The sequence below is a fragment of the Mesocricetus auratus genome, unplaced genomic scaffold (genome assembly GCF_017639785.1).
Source record: "Mesocricetus auratus isolate SY011 unplaced genomic scaffold, BCM_Maur_2.0 Super-Scaffold_100021, whole genome shotgun sequence".
NCBI classification, from domain to species: Eukaryota; Metazoa; Chordata; class Mammalia; order Rodentia; family Cricetidae; genus Mesocricetus; species Mesocricetus auratus.
Window position 1 is genome coordinate 12736097 of NW_024429202.1, and position 23918 is coordinate 12760014.

Consider the following 23918-nt stretch of genomic DNA (forward strand, 5'->3'; position numbering starts at 1 on the left):
GGGATGTTGAACTAAGACTTGGAACAAGTTCCTGGAGTAAATGGCTTCTTACTGTGTATGTAGAGGATTCATTGCCATTGTTGAGCATATTCATTCTTACCTCAGACCCATGAGCGTCTATGGAAATCCACAGAAAGAATGTTTCTTCATTGTAGCTTTGAGAAACCAATTGTCTCATAAGCTGTTTTGTGTCAATGCCCTCTTCAGTTTAATTTTTTTATTTAGTGTCCTGACCATGTACTCACAAAATCAAGTTTTAATTTTACTTCATGGAAAGTCAGGGTTCTCTAGAGGAACTGACAGAATGGATCTATATTTATTAAAAGGAGGTTTATTAGATTGGATTATAGATTGTAGTCTAGTTACTCCAACAATGGCTGTCTCCTGGCAGAAATTCCAAAAAAATCTGGTCATTGTTCAGTCCACAAGGCTAGGTGTCTCAGTTGATCTTCAGTCTACATGGGAATATCTAAGAAACAGGTTCTAATATCAGTAAAAGAATGCCTCAGTATCATTCCTAGATGACTGTCCTGGCACAAGAGCAAGGGCAAGCAGGTTAAAATCAAAATTTTCCATCTTCCATGTCCTTTTATGTTGGGCTGCTACCAGAAGGTGAGGCCCAACTTAGTGTAGGTCTTCTAAATTCTAATGATTTGTTATTCATATTTCACAACTCATAATCCACACATAATAATTTATATCCACAATCCATATTTCATAATTCATAATCCATAATTCATAACCTGTAACACAATTCATATTTCATAATTCTAGCCAGTTCTGCTTGCCCACTCTGGCATCTTCTGGCCTAGGAACTGCAGGCAGGTGAACTTGCCCCAGGCTCACTAAGCAACCACGGGTCTGCTGACATTACTATGCTAATCCAGCTCCCACCCACCTGGAGAGGGAATGTCTCAGACCCGCCTGAACCCACTGTGAGACCCATCAGAGTATTGGACCTGCTTGCACCCACAAGAAGAGAACCTTGGATCCGTACCCACCAGGAGAGGAAGATACCCCACCTGTACCCACTGGAAGAAGGGATGGGAAGACGACAATATAAGAACACAACAACAGGAAAACAAATATGACACCACCAGAGTCTAGGGACTCTACACCAGCAAGACCTGAACATCCCAACATAGATGAAGCAGAAGAGAATGACCTTAAACACAATCCATACTTCATAATTCATATTTCATAACTTATAATTAATATTGCACAAATTCATATTTCATAATTCATTTCATGACTCAATTCAGTTTCCATAATTCATAGCTCATATTTCATAGCTCACATCTCATAACTCATAGTTCATAGCTCATATTTCAGAACTCATAATTCGTATTTCATATTTTACAATTCATATAAAATCCATATTTCATATTTCAAAATTCATGATTCAAATTTCATAATTCATACCTCGTAATTCATAATTCACAATTCATACCTCATAGTTCACAATTCATATTTCATAATTCACAATCCACAATTCATGTCATAATTCACATTTCATACTCATAATTCATAGCCCACAAATTCATAACTCATATTTCATAATTCATTTGTTTTTCATGATTCATAACTCATCTCATTCCATAATTCATATCTCATAATTTGTACTTCATACTTTATGATTCACATTTCATAGTTCATAAGTCATAATTTGTGATTCATAGCCCATAACTCATTTCACAACTCCTAACTCATACTTCAGAGCTTCTAATTCATATTTCATAGCTCATAATTCACATTCCATAATTCATATTTCATATTGCATAATTAATAACTCAAATTCCATATCTTATAATTCATATTTCATTATCTATAATTCATAATTCGCAATTCATATTTCATAATCATTTCACATTATATTTTATAATCAATATTTAATGACTTATAATTCATTTTTCATAATCCATAGCTCACATTTAATAATTCATATTGCATATCTCATGATTCATTTTCCATAATTCATATTTCATAATTCATGACTCATTTCATAATTCCCAACTCATTTCATAATTCAAAACTCAACTCATTTCGTAATTCATAACTCATATTTCATAATTTGTATTTCATAATTCATATATCTTGCTGGCTGGAGCTGGGTCAGCAGGCAGAGTCGTGGTCCTGTCCGTCGCTGAGCGGTCAGTGCTGCCGCATCTCGGGTTACCAGGGCACCAGCATCTTTGCAGCTTGGGCGGTGTAGGCGGAGAGTAATGGGGATACTTGGCTTAGGACTCCTGTGCAGATGGGGCGTGGCAGAGGATGGAGGTTGAGAAGGGATGTGGTGATCCTGGGTTCTGTGCACGTACATTGTCTGAGAAGCAGAGTATCATTATGTGTCCACGATAGCCAGTCACTTCACAGTCTTTGTTGGTTTCTTTGACTCTGATCTGATGAGTACGCCTGATTATCCTTGTGAGCTGGCCATTGGCAACCAGGATGCTTTTTATCTCCATTTTTTTTTTTAGCATTTATTTTTTATTTTAATTTTAAATAGCTTGTTTTACATGTCAATCCCAGTTCTCTCTTCCACCCCTCCTCCCGCACACTCCCACCATCCCCCCCATCCTCCCACCCTATTGCCAATTCCTTCCGCATAGGGGATATCTAGAGTCTATCATTTCACTCAGGGTAGGGTCCAGGCACTTCCCTAAGAGTCCAGACAGGAGAGCATCCCTCTTTGTGTTATGGACACACGATGTCTGTTAGTATTCGAGGGACAAACACTAATCCACTGCTCAGGACCCCATAGGTAGCCCAGGCCTCCTCATTGACTCTCACATTCAGGGGGGTCTGGATCGGTCCCATGCTGGCCTCCCAGCTGTCGGTCTGGGGTCCTAGAGCTCTCCCCTGTTCGGATCAGCTGTCTCTGCTGGTTTTGCCAGCCCATTCTTTGCCAATTTGCTCATAGGCTCCTTTCTCTCTGCACCAAGACTACAGTGACTATTTTGTTAGGTGACAAACCTGCACTGGTTTATCCTGAGTACCAATAGCAACAAAACACATAAGGCACAAATTAATAATTTATCTCAATAATGACACCTAAAATATATGAAATTATAGAAAAAGCCCCACCCAAACTAATAGGCTTATTGAATGACCACAGGATCAATGCCAAGTGACAAGCATCCTGCGCTAGGGACGTGAATGCAATGAACATCTCTGAATCCTCACCACTAAGTCTTGAGTCTCTACCTCCAACTTGAGTAGAACCTCTCATATTTTCAGTCTCTACAATCATTTCCTAGACATTCAGTAACCTGCACATTTATATACCATTTTGTGAAATGTTTATGTGCAACCTAACTGCCCGGTGAAAATAGTGTTTAAGATGGAGATAAATTTGCCTCCTTTGGATAAATGCCTAAGAGTGGAATTGCTGGGTCTTGTGGTAGATTGATTCCCATTTTCCTGAGGAATCTCTGCTATTGGTACTCAGGAAAAACTAGGTACAGGTTTGTCACCTAACAAAATAGTCACTGTAGTCTGGGTGCAGCCAGACTATGGTTTCTATTGTCTAGCTCTCTCTTAATTATAAACCCATTTCTATAGATCTAAGTATTTCCACGTGGTCTTATCTTACCAGAGCAAAGGTCCGGGCCTCTTACTCTTTTGGGGTCTACATTGTGTCTTCTCAGCATCTCGGCAGAGAAGAGAAGAGCCTGCATATTATTAAATGGTAAAAATTAAACTAATTCCAATTTTTGGTAAAGCTACAGGTGAAGATGACATTGTGTCATTACATAATTTGTGGGTTTTGTATAGCTGTCGGCTTACCTCGACACCCTATGTCACTAAAGATTAGTCAATGTCTATACTGTCTATACAGGATTTTTTCTACTAAGACAGAGAAAGATGTTTAACTTGGTAATCTGAATTCCAATCCACTTATTCTAGTTGGGAATACCCAATGTTAATAACTCCAGTTAAGTCTAAATTAAAATTCCTACTTATATTATCTGCCACTTTTATTTTTAAAGACATACCATGAACTTGATTTATTTTAATTTTAGATACAGTGCTTCAATGATGTCACCTGTTAATATATTAGATACACAGAATAAAACAGTAAGTAACCAGTCTGTATCATGATGTTAGTAGATCAATATGATCCATGCATTCATTTTTTTCCTTCATTGCTTTGGAAATCATCTCTTTTTCCCAGAGATCTACCTTCCTCTCTATAAGCTCCATTTTTCTGAGATTCTAAGAATACTATTTGTAACATATGAGACAACATTGGCCACAGGTACAAGACGTGTTACTTGGAATCAGGGGAACTATAAAGTTCCCAGAGGAAATCTGAGTTCTTAGAGCCTCACAGGGGTTTGCATACTAGTAGGAACTCCATGAAATTGTTCTTTATAAATTTTGAAAATCTTTTGAACTAATCTATTTGAACTAATCTAATAATCCTATGAGGACCTGGTATGATATTAAAAATGCTTGCACAAAATTAAGAAAAGCTCTCTCATGCAGAAATCATTCTAGACTTTACTAGGCAACACTTAGTCAGCCCACTAATCAAAAATCTTAAGACAATCTCTGATATTGTTTCTAACATGAAGAAGAGGGAGGGTTTCTTTGGAGTTAACCTTCCCTAGCTAATTCCATGACTCCTAAGTTTTACTGACATCAGAGAAGCCTCTGGGATTTCCTGTTTGTTTGTTTCTCTTTCCTCGTTGGTGTAGCTATCTGTTGCTGTATGTAGTATGCTCTAACATGCATGACTGGATGTACCCAAATCTGAATTCAACCAATTCTCCATAAGATGCAGAACTACGGTCCTGTTAGATACTCAGCAATAAGATGCCACTTTTGTGTAAAACATCTTACAGATATAGGAGTTATCATTAACAGTGACAGACCATAGGGATACCTCAGAATCTGTATAAAACTATATTGGCACTTTGTTCTGTAGTTTCATTGGGCCAATATGGAACTAAAGAACTTGATTGAGTCTGTTATGTGTACTTGCAAAGGGGAGAGAATTCCTAGTTTCTTCCTGCACATTTCTATTACTGTCTTCACAAGGGAAGTGTGGAAAAGAACTGTGTATTATCTCTTATTTTGCTTTTCTGTTCTTATAGCTTTCATCCATACTGGACAGGAGTCTGGGTGCCAGCACTGTTATTGTGCAGACACAAATATACAACACCTTAAAAGTGGCACTTTTGTGAAGAACAATTGAGATTGTGCCTATTTTTTTCTTATAATTGAGAAAATTTGCACTTTTTCTTCAATAGGAATATCTAGTCAACTTAAGCCCAGTCAGTGCATCCTGGTTAGATGGGTTGTTTCATATTTTCATCAAGTTTTAACATACTTTACTCATTGCACACAGTGTCCCTTCCTATATCCTTTAGATCCTGCTAAATTTGGCTTAGGGTGGAATGTACCAACCTTCTTTTTGGACCTCACATAAATGATTTATCTTGTAAATTAAGACTATGGGCTCTCATTTTGTATACTATATATTTGAATATAGTATAGAAAATTCTCAAAATTCTAGATCCTCAAACTTTTTTTTAAAGGATGCAATTTGTTTAAAAATGTTATCTGGTTTAATGATGGAGGAGAGCCGTTTTTTACCCTTTTCCTATATCATTTCCTCCTTTCCTCTTTTCAAACACTCCTATATGGTCTGTAATGATTTCTTTCTAATCACTTCCCTTTTTCTTTGTCATATATGACTGAGTCAAAATGTCTCCATAGAGAGCTATAATATCTTTTTCATCACTCTCCCTTCATAGACACCCAGTAACTGTCCTGTCTAGAAGTCATTCTGGGATACCTATGATCTTCATGCACCCATTGCCCATACTCTCCAGAATGATGGCTTTTATTCTTGTAGTTAGTGAACCAGTCAACAGTGAACAGCAAGGAATGCCTCTGCTCCCTGTAGCATTTGCTTAAGGCAAAATGTGGCCTCCCTCTTCTATCACAGGCAGATGAAGAAATGCACTGAATTTGAGTTTTGTAGACACCGGCATTATGTGTTGCTCTAGATTCCTCCTCACCTGATCAATTTTCATTGTCCAAGATTTCTCAGCATTCCCTCAGTTTCCCCATGTGTTTCAAAGACTGAGGCTCTGATGTATCAATAGCCACTGTAGTCTTAACCTTGTAAATACTGCTATCTTATCATGGAACTTGCTTTCACCCTCCCCAGACATCAGTAGAATCACTTGTTTCACAGACTTAGAGTTCTGATCAGACCCTCCTGTGCTTCACTGGTTCTCAGTGTCTCCTCTTTCATTGGGTAGAGGGTGGTTTTTAGAGGTTTGAGGCCACACATGGTTGTGCTGCATTGGCTGCTGCTTCCAGCTGACTGCTTTGATTGCAGTTTCTCTTGGGTTCTGCCTCTTGCTCATCAGAATATGTAAGAGAGTGACTGATACATGACAGCAGTCTGAGTAATTACTAGCATCCTCTTGTTGGGTCCATTGTCTACTCTTTTGTGTTTGCCCCTAGACATTTCCCTTTTCTTGTTTTGAAAACAAGAGATGGGGAGAGTAGACTCGAGACTCTTTCTACCCTTTGTTTCCATTTATAACTCTATTAATCAAATTTCTGCGTCTTGTCCTTTATTACTTATTGACTGCAAGGTTCACTTGCTGTTCTGCGCTTTTCACAGTTTGATTACATGGATCATGTTTTTTTTTTCTTTTTGTGGAGAATTAGTAGAATACTGCTTGCCTTAATTCTACCACTGTACTGATATCAACAAATATTTATTGAAATAAAGAACTATTTATCCTTGATATTATTAATGAATCTTAATACACTATATATAATTCAGATGTGATAGTTCATTATCATGATATGAAAGTTCCACAAGACATATAACACAATAAAACACCAGTTCAATTGAGTTAAAACACATGGAAAAAGTCTGAGAGAAAATTAGAGGGTATTTTGAAGAAAAAAACAAATGCTTTTGTTGAACTGAGACAAATATTCTTATTTTTTATTTTGATTCATTTAAACATATCATTTTAATTTGTGAGTACTCTGAGATGTAAAGGAAATATGCCAACACATTACAGCAAAATCCCAAATGCTTCTCATTCACTATGAACGTGTTGAGCTATATGATTTCACTTTAGCTTGATATGTATGTTAGGCATAAGGATCCAACATCAGAGTTCAAAAGATTTTACATTTTGTTTGTATTTCATCAGTTTTCACATATTTTACAAGATCAATGCATTGAACCTTGCCTCAGGTTGAAAGAAGGTGAATGTAGGACCTTGGCAGCCACAGAAGCAAGGGAAGGCAATACCTGTCCTGATGGACAAATGTTTAGGGACCATGGTTAAAGTGGGATTCTGGCCCATGGAGTATGTGCGCTACTTAATTTGCAATATCTTATAATATTCATAGGCTATATTGAATGGCCCAAAGGTCAACATCATAAACATGGATGCTGTATAAATGTCTGCATTTTTATGGGTGTTGGTGTTTCCAAGCCAAAGGTCAAAGATTTGATCTTACCGCAAAGATAGATTTAGCTCCAGAGGTGAGATACAGGCTCAGATCTGGAGGGACAAAATGTGGGTGCCTGGTCTCACTACAACTTGATATATCATGGCTAGCTGATATCAATGGGATACCTGCTTGTGTATGAAGAGAAACAGCTGAGGAGGAATGGATGGGAAGAGGGAAAGCAGGGGGCTGTTAGGAAGAAGGCATGGATAGCAAGCTTTGGTTAGAATGTATAAACAAGAAAATAAAATTTAAAAAGTATTAAAAGCATTTGAATCTGCAATTTAAATATACGCTTAAATCAGAATTCACTGTCTTCTACTGTATAATAAACATTAGTTGGTAGTGGATACTCTACCCTTCCAAGTAGAAAAGCCTCAAGTAAACTATAAGCATCATTACATCACAGCAAATCAAATCACTGTCTAAGGAATTGGGTACAAGATACATACAATTACAAATTCAAATGGTAAGGGTCCACCATTAGAAACTCCTTGGGAAGCAATAGCAGACTACATGGATTCTTCTTCTGCTTTGAAGAATTTATGCTATAAGATGGTGGAATGATGTGCTCAAACTTAATACAGGGGAAAGGGCTTGGCCTTGCCTCAACTTAATGGGCCAGGTTTTGTGAACCCCCATGGGAGCCCTTATCTGGTGGGAGGAGTGGATGGTGGGTGGCTTGAGGAGAGGAGTGGTACACAAGGAGGGGTGGAAGGGAGAACTTTGGATGGAATGCAAGATAAAATAAAAAATAAGCTGTCTTGGTCCTACCCCCACACGGAGAGGTGTGTGTCAGATTTCTCCTCCCCACCTTTCCTTCTTTGAGTCCACTGATCTGTGGTCCCTAGACAGCTACTGAATCCCTCAGAGACGAGGCCTGGGAAGTCTATGGGGCCTCTGGCAGTAAACCATTATTTATCCCTAGTGCAATAATGGACTTTGAGAGCCCATTTATCCTTGGAGGGGTATTCTTTCAGCCTAGATACACAGTGAAGGACCCAGGCCCTGCCCCAAATGATGCGACAGACTTTGATGATCCCCCCCATGGAAGGCCTCACTCCACCTGGGGAGTGGATGGGTGGTGGAATGGGGGGTTGGTGGGTGGCATGGAGGGATGGGAGGGACAGGGAACTGGGATTGATATATGAAACAAGATTGTTTCTAATTTAAATAAAAAGAAATTGAAAAATAAACTAACAAAGTTTTTAAAAAGATTGTCAATGAGATCCATTCTCTGAGGAATTCACACCACTCTCCAAGGTTTGTATGTATACTGAAGATTTAGGGGAATATTACTCTACCAGGCCTCCTACCTGGTGGTTGTAGGAGCAGGCATTTGTAATGTAGGAGTTTAAGCTGTCCTATTTGCAATGGCTGTTCTTCAGGAGTAAGTACTTTAACAGCTTCTTATCTGAGCTTTGTAAAAACCTAACTGACTTGAATGACTATGACCATCCAGATGTACTTTTTTCCTTTCCACATTGAGAAAGGGACGTAGGATTATATGAAGAGAACCTTAACAAGGCTGGACTTGTCAACATTCAGTCACAGATGAGGGAGGGTGTCCATGGACCTCTGCCTTTTCTAGGAAGGCATTGGCAGCAGAGAGACATTGAAGCAGGGTAAGTCATTATCTTTGGTGGCTTAGACACTGGCAATTGCCTTTGCTCCTGGGATCACTATACACATGGCCATATGTGTATCCAGGTCAAACTGAATGGGTTACTAACAACTAAACAAAAAGAAATGAAATGGGAGAGTGAGTTATTGGGAAGAAAGTTTATAGCTGTTGGAGGAAAATAAGAGAGTTTGAGATGTGAATGTGATCAAAATCTCTCAGATATTTGCATGAAAAAGAACTTAAAGAGAAAATAAAAACATGATACTTAACAATTTATAGCCACAAAGGTTCAAGGTCTGTAGTTTAAAGCATTTCCATTCACATGTGATTAGACTACAGTGAGGACTACTGAGTGTTCCATGATGATTTTACTGGGACTCCTATCATGAAGTAACATGTACATTTAAAGAAAGAAATGTTAGGCCACTAGTTCTTAAGTCATGCTAATTACTAACTGCCTGCTTCTTCTTTAGATTGTTTAGAACACTTTGCTGCCTCTGGACATTTTTAGTGTTATACTGGGAGGAGAAGAGATTTATTCACTAAGTTTATTGTGTTTACTTAGAGTCTCCATTCTCCTTGGGTGTTGGTGGTTAACTAAATATGATGCAGGACTTGAAAGAGAGCCTAATAAGAGGCACAGCAGGTAGGACTCAAGGAGGTTTCTAGTTAAATTTAATGGGAAAACAAAACACTTGCTACTAAGTCCAAGAATTCATCCAATGCGTAGATGTATTTGCCTTTGAAATTTTCCTGTTGATCCTCAACTCCAGTCCCTTCAGACCTGTAGGCTATGCTACTGAAGTTTACTGGCTCCACTTGATGTTTGTGAGAACACAATTTTTTCAGGACAGTGAAGACTGTAGACAGGTCTAACATGTTTTGATTAAAATTGGTCAGGTCTTCAGATGATCTTTCATCTCGATGGGAGGCCCAGAGTTTCCTCTCCAAGGCTCCCCTGTTATTTCTTTTCCCTTGGCGGTCTACCTTGTCCAAAACAGCCTTGATATTTGTCAGGTGAACAGCAGATAAGATGATTTCTTTCTGAGTCTGTGTCAAAATTTGAGGTGGAGAAATTTTTTTAAAACAAGGTTTACAGTAAGAAACATAATACCTATCATATGTACTTGTGCAAAATGCAGTAAAATGGAAAGAGAGGGTGAATACATTACTCATTCTAGACCAAAAAAGAACACTGGCTCCTTGGCATCGGGAGTTATACAGGATTTGACTCAGTGAAAGAGCCAGAGTTCTACTGTATTCTACCAGGACTATTTCACAGATTAGGAGCACTTTCTCCAGGAATTCTCAACATCCAGGTTTCAGGTATTAACACACAAAAAATCTTCCAGTCTGTTTGAGGTCAGTAAATTGATCTAGTGAAGAGGCCATTTCTCAATTTGTGCAAGTTAGTGATATATACGCTATTTATTAGCACTGTTTAGAACTGACACATTATCTTGTAGATGTATGTGAGAATCAAGTACAGGTGTAAACAATTTTGAATTGTCTGAACAAGGTCTAAAGATGATTTTCCACACCAGTGTCTTCTATTGTATAATAAACCTTTGTTGGTAGTGGATACTCTGCCCTGCTAAGTAGAAAACCTCAAGTAAACTAAAAACATCATTGCATCATGGCAAATCACTGTCTAAGAATTAGGCACAAGATACAGACAATAAGAAATGCAAATGTCAAGGACCCACCATCAGAAAGCTCCATAGGAAGCAGTAGTAGACTATGGATCTTTCATCTGCTTTGAGGACTCTATGCTATAAGATGGTGAGATGAAATGCTTAAACTTAATACAGGGGGAAAGGCTTGGTCTTGCCTCAACTTAATGATCCAGGCTTTGTCAACCACCCATGGGAGCTCTTACCTGATGATAGGAGTGGATGGTAGGTGGGCTGGGAAGGGGAGTCAAGGGGCACAGAGGGACGATTGGGAGGGAGAACTGTGGATGGAATGCAAAACTGAAATAAAAAAAAACTTCAAAACATAAAAAAAAGATTGTCAAGGAGATTCATACTCTGAGGAATTCACCAACACTCACAAAGGTTGGTATACTTAGAGAAGATTTAGGGGAATATAACTTTATCAGGCCTCCAAGAGTACATGGTGGTGGTGTAGGAGCAGCCATTTGTAATGTAGGGTTCTATTTGCAAAGGCCAGTCTTCAAGAACAAGTACCTTACCAGTCCCTTATATGATATTTGTAAGAACCGAACTGACTTGAGTGAATATGACCATCCAGTTCAGACTTACTTTTCTTTTCCACATGGTGAAAGGGACATAGGATTGCATGAATAGAATCTGGACAAAACTGGACTTGTCAATATTCAGTCATAGATAAGAGAGACCTTGGCTCTCTCTAGAAAGGCATTGGCAGTTAAGAACTATTAAAGGAGGGGGAATCACTATCTCTCCTTGGTGATTGCCTTTGCTTAAGGGATCACTATACATATGACCATGTGTGTAGTTCAGGTCAAACCCAGTGGGTGACTAACAACTAGACAAAAATAAACACTAATCAGGAGAGTGAGTTATTGGGAAGACAGTGAGATGTGAGTGTGATCCAAATCTATTAGATACTTATATGAAATTATCAAAAAAGAACTTAAAGGGAAAAAAACCTTCAGAGCTAATAATTGATAACTATAAAGGTTCAAGGTCTGAAGCTTAAGATATTTCCATTCTTATTTGATTAGACTACAGTGAGGAAAATCGAGTGACCCATGATGATTTTACTGGGACTTCTGCCATGAAATAACATGTACATTTAAAGAAAGAAAGGTTAGGCCATTAATTCTTAAGTCATGCTAATTACTAGCTGCCTGCTTCTTCACAGCTTGTTTAGAACTCATTCTTCGCTGCCTCTGGATATTTTCAGCATTTTACTGGGAGGAGGAGAGACTTATTTACTAAGTTTATTGTGTTCATTTAGAGTGTCCACTCTCCTTGTGTGTTGGTTAACTAAATATGATGCAGGACTTGAAAGAGAGCGTAATAAGAGATACAGCAAGTAGGACACCAGGAGGTTTCTAGTTAAATTTAGTAGGAAACCAAAGTAATCCTCACTAAGTTCAAGAATTTGGCCAATGTGTAGATGAATATACATATGGAATTATCTTTCTGATGGAAAATTTCTGTCCCTTCAGGTCTATGGTCCTTGCTACAGAAGCTTTCTGGGTCCACTTGGCTCCCGTGAACATACAATTTTTTCAGGATAGTCAAGACTCTAGAGAGCTCTGACATGTTTTGACTAACATTGGCCAGGTCTTCAGATGATCTTTCGTCTTGATGGGAGGCAGAAACCACCCTATGCAAGTCCTCTGTGTTAGTTCCTTTATATTGGCTGTCCCCCTTGTCCAATTCAGGCTTGACATTTGTCATGTGATCAGCAGAGATGGTGGGCTCTTTCTTAGTCTGAGTCACAACCTGAGATTGAGAAAATTTATTATAGCAAGAGTTATAGAAACACACAGAAGACTTATCTATTTGTATTTGGGCAAGATGCAGTGAGATGGGGATAGGTTATCAGCTTCAGACTCATTCTAGACCACAAAGGAACACTAGCCCCTTGATATTGGGAGTAATATAGAATTTGACTCAGTGAATGAGCCAGAGTCCCACTGTATTCTACCAGGATTATTTCACAGATTAGGAGCACATTCTCCAGGGGTGCTCAACATCCAGGTTTCAGGTATGAACACAAAAAAATTCTTCCAGTCTGTTTGAGTTCAGTAAATTGATCTAGTGAAGTGACTGTTTCTCAATTTGTGCAAGTTAGTGATAGATAAACAACTGATGAACTATTAGCTCTGGTTCAAATTGACACATTATCTTGTATGAATCAGAGGATCAAGTGCAGGTATAGTACAATGCTTGTGAATTGTCTGAACAAGGTCTAAAGATGATTTTCTACAACAGTGTGGGGGCCTATGGGTAACAGAATGTTTTAAGCATATGGAAAGAGTATATAATGAACTTAAGTTCATTATATATATTTGCTGCCATTTCAAGGTGAGATATTGATTCCTCCATGACCAAAAAAGATTGTTTTTAGAGTCTCAGTATACAGTATAGTAATTGTCTACTATGTGTATGTCTATCTCCTGTTTTATGGTTCCTCGACCAGGAGGCATTAGTGAGTGGTTCAACAAATATACTTAATGCACTTACCAAATCCTGGTAAAAAGAATGCACATGCTAGTCATCTGTGAGACTGAACTACTGCATTTTAAAACTGATATCAAAATGAATTTATATCAAAACTCAATATGAGTTTTCTTATACAACAAATAATAGTAATTTTCTACCTATTATGCTCTTGCTATACACACACACACACACACACACATATATAATCCTTCTGAAAAGATATTTTTTCTAATGAATATCAGTTGAGTTTTTATTAGGAGGGCAGAAATTTCAACAACATTTGAGAAATATATATATATATATATATATATATATATAAACTATAGCATCGTACAGACTTCATCTTATATGAACGATACATCATCAAATGATTAGTAAGCATTCAAATGACAAAGAGAAGGGAGGCTTTATTTCTGGGATTGCGGAAAGCTTCTTACGCTATATAGTTTAAAGGATAATTTTGACTGTCCTCAGATTAAACTTTCTTTGAGAAAAGGTCCTTTTGTTGCTGCTGGATTCTTCTATCTGTGTGTAGCATTTCACAGTGGATGTATTGCAATCTAAGCTTCATGATGCGCATCTTAGATGTCATAAGGACCATGCATTTGTAGTTCATTTCACCTTTCAAGAGTCCAGTTCTCATATTATACTGGTTGGTATTATGCCTGTCAGTGGTAGAGAATGCACTTTTAAGTGCTTCAAGACTCCAGTAAAAATGCAACCCTCAATAGACCATCTGGATTCCTATACTCTCAAGCAGTGTACCATTTCACAAAGTTGTTTGGTAGATCTGAGATAATTATACTTTTTAAACTTACCCTTCCCTCAGTGAGAATAGAAGACAGCAGCAGAGTAATGAGAAACAACATGACTGGGTAAGAAGACATGTCTGAAAACTAATCAACAAAAAAGTTCAGGTTAGTTAAGCAGTGGGTGGGACATAAAGCTAAACAACACATTGATAGAAATTATGCCAAAGCAAGCATGGCTGACAAATTCATTAACAATTTAAGGGAATAATTGTCATGTGGGTTCCCTGTAGTCTAATAGTGCCTATTTTGTTTCTAATAGGCACAATACCTAAACTAAATAACTTGACTGATATGCCTGATGTGTACTTGGAAAGGCTAGAGATTTCCTACTTTGTTGCTGCACAGTTTTATTACTCTGTCCTCAAAGTTTCAATGTTTTTTCAATTTTTTTTCACTTTGTACCATAGATGATTTTGCAATTCCCTGTTTATAACTTTCATGTGTACTGGACATGAAACAAAGTGCCAGGCTTGTGATTACACAGCTATAAATATATAAATATCTCAGAAATGTCATCTAAAGGCCATTGAAAGTCATGCTAATTTTGGCTTATAGTCATATCAATTTTCACTATTTTTCTTCACCATGAAAATATGAACACAGTCATCGCTTATCAGGTCTATTTAAGCTCATTCATTCCATTTTTTGGTCTAAATAGGTATTTATTTGTTGCTTGTTTGGGGGGATTTTTTTTAAATTTTCTCATTTTTAAAAATTTAAATTAGAAACAAATTTGTTTCACATGTCAACCCAAGCTCCCTCTGCCTTCCCTCCTCCCTGCCTTCTCCAGCACTTCCAATCTCCACTTAGCTCCCCAGGGAGCTCCCCAGGCCCTCTATGGGTGATCTCCATAGTCTGTTATTTCATCCAGGGCAGGGCCAAGGCCCTCCCCAATGTGTGGAGGATGAGAGAGCACCTGTCAATGTGGAATGGGCATTCGTATACCAGGGATAAATACTGATCTACTATTTTAGGCCCATAGATTGCCAAGGCCTCCTTACTGACACCCGAATTTAGGGGGTCTGGATAATTACCATGCTGGCCTCTCATCCATCAGTCTGGGCTCCATGAGTTCCACTTGTTCAGGTCAACTGTTTCTGTGGGTTTCACCAGCCTGGTCTTGACCCCTTTGCTCATAATTCCTCTCTCTTTGTCACTGGGTTCCAGGAGTTCAGTTCAGTGTTTAGCTGTGGGTGTCTTTTCCATCAGGCACTGGATGAAGGCTCTAGGATGGCATATAAAGTAGTCCTCAATCTCATTATTGGGGAGGGGCTTTTAAGGTAGCCTCTCCACTATTGCTTAGTTTGTCAGTTAATGTCATCCTTGTAGATCTCTTGAAATCACACTAGTGCCAGATCTCTCCTCAAATCTATAATGACTCCCTCTATTATGGTTTATCTCATCCTGTTCTCCTCTGCTCTTCCCCGTACTCAACTTTCCATGTTTTGTTAGATAGGTTGCTTAATAGTTTCACTAAATTTTAATTACTCCTTGCACAAAATGTCTCTTCTCAGTGAGTCTCCAAGTCTTACATCCTTTAAATGATACTGAAGACATCTAGTGTGGAATGCACTTATTTTTCTTCTGGAGCTCATACAAATGGCTTACATGGTAAGTTAAAAGTGTGCTGTCTCATTTCTTACAGTTTGTGTGCTTTCAAGATGCTCAAAATATTTTCATTTTTTAAAGTATGTAATTTGCTCTATCACAATGAAGATTCATTATCATCAAGAATCTAGTATACTCTATATTTTATATCATTCCCCTTCAATCCCTCCCATGTACTCCTTCATGCACTCTTTCAAACTCTTTGCCTGCATTTCATTGCTATCCATGACTAATATTTTAGATTAAATGTCTCCACAGAGATTTGTAATACCTTTTCTTTTGGTCTGCCCTCATAGACACCACTCCCAACTGTCCAGGATGTAGAAAACATTCCTGGTCACCCTGGAACTTCTTACACTCTGTGCCCATATCTTCTAGAGTGACCAGTAATGCTTCTGCTCCCTATGACACTTACTTTAGGGTCTAAAGTTTATGCAAAATGTGGCCTCACTCTTCTTCATCATGGACAGATAAGGAAGTGCATTCATTCAAACTGATTTTTCCACTCCTCAGCATGGTGTGTTGCTCTGCTTTACTCTCAACTGATGTCCTAGGCAGCCCCTAGATTTCCCAGTATATTTGAAAGATGGAGGCTCTGATGTGTCACTAGCTCCTATAATCTTAACAATGCAAACCCTCTCATCTTACCATGGAACTTCCTTTCATGCTCCGCAGTCTGAGCTTGAATTGTGTATTCCAGAGACTGTCAGATCAGCACCTGTTGCAGGCTCCTGAGCTTCTGGGGTTGTCTAGGTCTCCACTTTTATTGGGTAGAAGGCGGGTCTTCAGAGTTTTGGTGCCAGATGTTGTTGTGCTACATTACTGCTGTTCTCAACAGAGCAGTGTGATGGCAGATTTTCTCTTGGGTTTTGCTGCTTGCTATTAGAATATTTAAGAGAGTGACATTGGACAGTGGCCCTGAGTAATTTACCATTACATTGGCTTTGTTCCAGGGGTTTTTCTTTGTTGCTTTTTAAAAACAAGATGTGGCAAGAGGAGTTTCTCCCTCTTCTCTACCTTTCTTGCCTAACACTTTAGGTAATTATTTGTTTTTCCATTATAACTGTATTATCCATTGTTTGTGTTAGTCTAGTATTTCTTGTTCTGCTTGTTACTGTAATGTTTCCTTGACATTCAGTGTGTCTCACAGTTTTGATTAAATGGATTTTATTTTTTCAGATTGGTGAGGATTCAGTAGAATATTGCTTGTCTCTATTCTGTTATCTTTATCAATAAATATTTCTGAAAGAAAGAATTATCCTTGCTGCTATTAGATGGTTCATAGTCACATGATTCAGATTTGACAGCTCCTTCTTCTAAAATGAAATATCCATGGGAGAATACAAAGAATGAAACATCAATTCAATTTAGGGAGTTTGACCTTAATGCCATATTCTGAGAGATAATTAAAAATATTTTGCAGAAAATAAATGAAATGCTCTCATTGTACTGAGCAAATATCTCATTATTGGTTCATTTCAAAATATCATAATCATTTTAGGGTTTTATCAGATTTAGAAGTAATTGACTGAGGCAGTACATCAAAAGCACATAGAATAAAAAAATACCAAGCAAACCCTAATTCAATGCTCATTTAGGAAATATAGTTGTGAATAGAATATATTAATATTATCTGATATGCTCTTGTATAGATGTATATATAATGGTTTGCATAATGAAACTAACTTATAATTAGAGATCACATTTGTATACATTTAAAATACTAAATTTTTATCAGTTAAAGGAAAGAATTTATCAATTAATATTAGTATAGAATTGACAACATTACTTTCAGTGTTATGTGGTTTTGTTTTGTTAACCAATTAACTCAGCTTTTACTTCTGTTTTAGTACAACTGTTTGTTTAATTTGTACACATCTAAACTCAAGTTATCCATATGAAAATTATTATTTGTGCCACATTAGAAAATGAAGGTTTATGAAATAATAAAAAGTAGGCCATATCTTTCCATTATTTTTACTTTTAGTGTTATTTGCTATCTTTTTAAAGAATATTCCTGATAATGTAGTAACCCAGCTGAAAATTCTCACACCAATATGACTCCATGTTAAATCTAGGAATGCAGGAACACAGAATATAAGAGAAAGTATGAAAACTGAGTGGTTAGTAGATGACAGATTGGAAAGTCTTCTTATTTGGTATGAGCGGAAAATGTTTTAATTGGCATGTTTTTTTCCTCAGAGTCCAAGAAGCTCATTGAAGTGATCCTTTCTTCCCAGTGAAATGGACATATGTTTCTAGGAATCTACAAGAATAGGCTTGTCTTTGCTTCTCTGTCTGATCATGATTCACAAATTCCAGTCATCTTTTCAGTTGTTTTTGTAGAGATTCTACCTTGTCCATGCAATTTCTTGTTAATCTCATGTGAAAATTCAAATGGATTTAAAATTTTGGTTGTTAAAATTCCTTCTGTGAAGGAATTTAAATTTTCATATTGTTAAATAGTCAGTCATACAGAAAAAAATAAAAATTTAAATTAGAAACAATCTTGCTTAACATGTCAATCCCAGTCCCTCACCCTCCTTTCCTCCCCTGTACCACCACCAGGCCCTCCAGTCCCCCAACCAATCCCCACTCCATAGAGGATCTCCAGAGTCTATCATTGGTTCAGGGCATGGCCTAAGTTCTCCCCAAAAAGTCCAGGCTGGGAAAGCATCAGTCATTTTGGAATGGGCACCCAAAGTCCATTTGTATGGCAGGGATAAATGCTGATGTACTACTCAAGGCCTCATAGATTGACTAGGACTTGATGTACCAAATGATGCTGTAACGATAAACGGCACACTTACTGAAAGTAAAACTAAGTATTTATTGTAGAAATTATTCACAAGAGACCAAACAAGTAACCCAGATGAGCCGAGTAGTTTTCTGCCGTCCAACTGGAAGCCAAAAGCCGGAACAAGAGACCAAGACTTCCGTTGTTCAATCTTCTATACCTTCCCCCGTAATGCCCCTTAGCCATGCCCAAAAGTGGGCCTGGGTAGTGACGTAGTTCACTGCCTACGTATGTATACATCTTTATGTCCATCCGTATACGTCTTTAGTCATGCCTAAAGTGGGTGTGGTTAGCCGCTCTTTTATTACCTCATCTGTATGCGCCTCTAGTAAGTCACATGGTTAATGGTGGCATTGTTTTCCTCCTACAAGGACTCCTCACTGACACACACGTTCAGTGAGTCTGGATCAGTTCCATGCTGGCCTCCCAGCTATCAGTCTGGTGTCCATGAGATCCCCCTTGTTCAGGTCAGCTGATTCTGTGTGTTTCTCCAGCCTGTTCTTGACCCCTTTGCTCATCAGTCCTCCCTCTCTGTCACTGGATTCTAGGAGTTCAGTTCAGTGTTTAGCTGTGGGTGTCTGCTTCTGCTTCCACCACAGAAAAAGTACTTTAAAGGCTCCATCTGTGTGTATGTGTGTGTGGTGTGGTCTCTCTCTCTCTCTCTCTCTCTCTCTCTCTCTCTCTCTCTCTCTCTGTGTGTGTACATGTCCCTGTGTTTGAGTGCAATGCCCATGTTCCATAGAAGGGTATGGAAATCAAAAGACAACATTTGCATATCCATCCTAGCACTTCTACATGTCTTCTTTCTTAAAATTGTGATTAAAGAGATTCTTTGGAGTATTTTACGTGTATATGAGAATTCATAACATAAACATTCCCATATGTTCGTATGTATCAATACATGTTCCCACTTCATCATGAATATCCTTCACCAGATTCTAAAACTGTTGTAATCAATGATCTTATATCCACCTATTGCCATCCTAAGTTTGTGACTTGTGTGTTAATAGTATCTATCAATCAAGTACCATGACATCTAGTTGCATTGCCTTTAAAGTCCGACAAGTTCTGTCTTTTTGTCTCTCCTTTTCCCACACATACCACTTCCCTGATTCTTTTTACCATTTACACAAGTTTTTTTTCTATCCAGAATGACATGTAGAATATTACCTCTGCAGATTTGAATCTTTCATCTAATAATATACATGTATTAGTCAGTTGTATTTTCATAACCTGGCCACTCAATTGGGGTTAGCACCAAATATAATTCTGTTGTTTAGACTAATCACTGTTCATTAAACTATTTGCCCACTGAAAGACATTCAGACTATTCCCAGGTTTCATTAGTTATTAGAAAATGTTACTGTTATCCATACTGAGGCTTTAGTGTGGAGATGATATTTAATATCTTGGCTATATAGCAGGAGGCATGTTTACTGGATCATATGTTAAGACTACATTGATAAGCTTTATTACAGATTGCCAAAATGCTCCCCTAAATGGCTTACATTTGCAATACCATTGTAAATGAATTAGCTTTCCTGTTGCATTGTGTCCTTCACAGTACTTAGTGGGGCAGTATTTGGAGTGTGATTTTCCAAAAAGTATTCAATTTCATTTCACAGTCTCTTTGAGAAGTATTATCTGAGTCTTAGGTGTAGGACTGGGCTCCACAACTCTGCATTGGTTGGTTGTTGTTTTCAGCAGTGAACTCTGTTCAAAGAAAGGATTCCTTGATGAAGAGAGAAGACCATTCTTATTTGTAGGTAAAAGAATAATGTTTATAGATTGTTGTTAGGAATATTGCTGTCCCATTCTTGGATGCGGTTTTTATATTTGCTTGTCCAGTTCTATTTTAATCATTAAAATCATTCTCATGTAGGAAAAACCTATAAAATATTGGACACAATATGTCTACTGATAGGAGACATGGAAGACCAAATGAAAACTTGTGATTAGCTTGATTTCTCCAATTTATATAATTAGGGGTCCTATGCTCAGGGAAATGTCCTATCCATAGTGGAAAATGGATCTTCTCCCACCAATTAATGTAGCTGAGTAATTTCTTACAGGCATGCCCAGAGGACCATCACCTGTTGATTCTAGAGTATGTCACATTGACAATTAGCAATAATTATCAGAGCTTCAGTACATCCATCATATTTGCCATGTTGAAACATCATTGCTTCATTGGAGTGAAATCAACTGGATCGTACTGTATAACTTTTCATTGTGCTGCTAAATTTATTTTCCCACTATGTTTGTCAGATGCATTGAACTCTTTCTTCTTTTATTTCTTTATAAATATTTTTTGAGAACTTCACACATGAGCATTGCATCTACATAATTCTCATGCTTCCAAATTCCCTTGTATCCTCCTCTGTCTCAGAAACTCCTACCCCATCCTGTCTCCAATGAATATACAACATACTCTGTACATTACAATTAGCTCTCTGGACATGTGTGCATGCCTGACCACTTTAAAGTGATTAATCTATGTAGGAGCTCTTCTCCGGAGGGCATTGATTCTCTCTCAGTACCCACTGACCACCTGTAGTTTTTCATTTTCATTCCCTTTCATCATTTTCCACAAGGTTGGACCTTGTGGAAATTCCCCATCCATGCCAGTAAGTCAGCTGGTGATACTATTATTTAGGTCTTGTTCATGCAATCATATTGTTGAGATTTTGTGGCTGCCATGTCTAGACGCTGGAGAAGTTCTGGTCCTCTGGCTCTTACAATCTTTCTGACTTCCCATGAGCTTTAGGATTAGTTTGAGGTCATGTTTTAGCTGCATTATGACCCATTGTGAATCTCTGTAGTAGTCTCCATCTGTTGCACTAGGATTATTTTTAGTCAGGGGTGACACTTTACTTATTACTGAAATAGATATAGATATAGGTATAGAAACAGATGCAGATACAGAAATAGATATAGATATACTTATACTATATCTATAAAGAGTTGGCCAGGCTATACTAACAGACATTATCTGTGTGTATGTACAATTAGCCAGCTGTTGGTTGGTCCTGAGTTAGAAGTGTCACTGTTGAATTATTGGATATATCTTGCTGAACAGATTGTTATTGTGATTTATGTGCTATCCAGCTGAATAGGACAATTGATTTGTTTTCCTCACCTGGCAGCTTGCATAATACCTTCCTTTACTGTGACAGATAGTCATCAGATTGAAGGCTACCAGGTTTTGTTCCAGAACAATTCCTCTAAGTTCCTTGTACAATGAACACGTTGTCTTCAGAAATGCTACTCTTTTTAAATGTCTGAAAATCATCCAAGCAGTGACAACAGCCCATATTGTTGGGAGACAATTGCGTCCTCCAACCAAGAACTTGTATGAAGGTTTCCAATGACTGGCACTAGAATTTTCATTAGCTAATTCATGGCTCTTGGTGGACATTTTATGACCTTATATAATCCAACTCCACTAAACATATATCTATATATGCACATATTTATCTCTACATATTTTATCAGTATTATTTTTCTGTACCTTGTGGTTTAAATGATAATTTCCTCCACAGGCTCTGGCATCTTCATTCTCAGTTCCAAGTTGGTGTTAAAGATGGGCAGGGCTAGGAGATGTGGATTTCTTCCATTCATCCATGGGAGAAATAAGTCACTAGATCAGGATTGGAGGTTCTAAAGACTTGCATCATCCCCAGTGAGCTTTCTCTGCTTCCAGCCTGAATTCCACCCGTCATGACTACTGCTTCTCTTCAGATATAATGGACTCTTGTGTCTTTCCCTTTTTAAAAAGTTGCCTTGATTGTGGCTTTTCATCCTAATATAGAACAGTAAATGACACACGTCCTTACCATTACTCATATCTCCTCCCTTCCATTCTCTGCATTACCCTTCTCTCCACTCCCAGTTGAAGTGTTCCTGTTTTTCCATTATTCTTTCCATAGTCCCTGCATCATCCTCTCTATTTACCTGTCTAGGGCTCCTTCTGCCTCTTTGTCCCATGGTCCCATTCTATTTCTTAGTCTTCTATTACTTCAAGTTATATACTTGTATCTAAGAAGCTGCAATTAGTATCTAAAAATAAGAGAGAATATGTTGGCATTTGTGTTTCTGGGCCTGGATTACCCTCAGTACATTTTTGAGGTCCATCCCTTTACATATTAATTTCATGATTTCAGCAGTCTTTATAATTGCGTATAATTCCACTGTGTATATATGCCATTCTCAAAGTTCCTTGGATGTCTTCAGTGGCAACTTTTCAAAACACATTATTTTATCTGAATGTATTCCTATATTTCCTACAAAATTTCTTTTTAATTTTTGGTTTCAATTCTTTTGTTTTGCAGTTTGCTTTGTGTCTAAAACATGTTCCAATTTGGAGAAAATTCTGAGTTTGTTATTTATGTATTCTGCTGGTGTTGGGTGGTAAAAGCTTTCTATACTTACCTGGTAAGGCTATTTGATTTATAATGTAGTTTAAATCTTAAATACCTTGTTAAAGTTTTGGTGTCAATCCTAAGGTATTTTTATGATTAATTAATTATATTTGTGTATTGGTGTTCACGTCCAATATTTATTGTTCTGTGGAACTGGCTGCACTCATATTCATTGCATACCAGTTTACTCTCATCTTTGTTCTTAATATGTTGTTCTGTCTATTGACATATAATGACCTTTGATTTTGCTCTACTGTCTGTGAGTGAAGCTTCTCTTGCTTGCTTCTGCTTTCCAATTGCTTAGAAGACAATGTATTCACTTTCTGTATGTCTTCCAAGAAGTGGTGCTTTTAATAGACAGCAAATAATTCAGGGTCTGCTGTTGGCCAGAACAGCTTCCAACTCGCTTTGTAGCTATGGCAGGCCTTGAATTTCTCTTCTTCCTCCTTCTAAATGGCAAGTACTGGGATGATAGGAATGTTCTGTGATGCCTGGCTCCATTTTGATGTCTTCTAATCAAGGTCTTACCCGACTCTCATTTGCCATTATACCCCAGGGTTTGTTATCTTTCTTTGACCAACCGAGGATACATTTTATTGTATTTTCAATGCTGCATATCTGATTATGAGTTCGTTGAATTTATTTTGAGTTTGATAACCCTTCTTTTTTCTTTAATTCAGAAATATTGCTTTTCAGGTTATAGTGATCTTGATTAGTAGTTGTGTTATTCAATGATATTCTGACTCTTTGAGTTTATGAGGTACCTGCTGTCTTTCTGATTGGTTTGCATTATAAATTAAGGTAAAGGCCTTAGTATTTCAATAGCCTTTGTTACTACAATTCTCTTGGGATTTTTAACTGTATTTCAGGCTGGGTAGTTACTTTGTCGATCACATTTGCTTTGAGTTTCAAATGTCCCCTTACTTAGAGGTCTAAATCTGTAGCAAGAATAGGAAAAGTTTGTTGTCCCACTGAATAACTCTTCTATTTCTTTAGTTT

General features: G+C 37.7%; 1 protein-coding gene and 1 long non-coding RNA gene across 3 annotated transcripts; both read right to left on the reverse strand.

The window, feature by feature from the left end:
• Positions 1-9779: 9779 nt before the first annotated feature.
• Positions 9780-16574, reverse strand: LOC121133343. Of its 2 annotated transcripts, none has more exons than XM_040729616.1 (4): positions 16350-16574; positions 14100-14177; positions 12388-12558; positions 9780-10171 (listed from the first exon to the last, which is right to left on the reverse strand). In XM_040729616.1, the coding sequence occupies exons 1-4, from the start codon at positions 16365-16367 to the stop codon at positions 9797-9799; spliced, it is 642 nt and encodes a 213-aa protein (XP_040585550.1). In that variant the 5' UTR covers positions 16368-16574; the 3' UTR covers positions 9780-9796. The 2 variants fall into 2 exon arrangements, with proteins under 2 accessions (XP_040585550.1, XP_040585551.1); XM_040729617.1 differs by lacking the exon at positions 16350-16574 and adding an exon at positions 15128-15182.
• Positions 16575-19458: 2884 nt separating this feature from the next.
• On the reverse strand, positions 19459-22532 carry LOC121133318. The gene is made up of 3 exons (XR_005870148.1): positions 22453-22532; positions 22010-22108; positions 19459-20211 (listed from the first exon to the last, which is right to left on the reverse strand). It is a non-coding gene; the product is annotated as an uncharacterized LOC121133318 (long non-coding RNA).
• Positions 22533-23918: the final 1386 nt, after the last annotated feature.

Bases quoted from the DNA above. Each gene is read 5' to 3' on its own strand.
- LOC121133343 (XM_040729616.1), bottom strand. The intron at 12,559-14,099 runs GTAAGTTTAAAA...TCTCAATCTCAG, and splicing joins CTATTCTCACTGAGGGAAGG to GTTGTGACTCAGACTAAGAA. The intron at 10,172-12,387 runs GTTAGTCAAAAC...ATTTTGACACAG, and splicing joins CATCTGAAGACCTGGCCAAT to ACTCAGAAAGAAATCATCTT.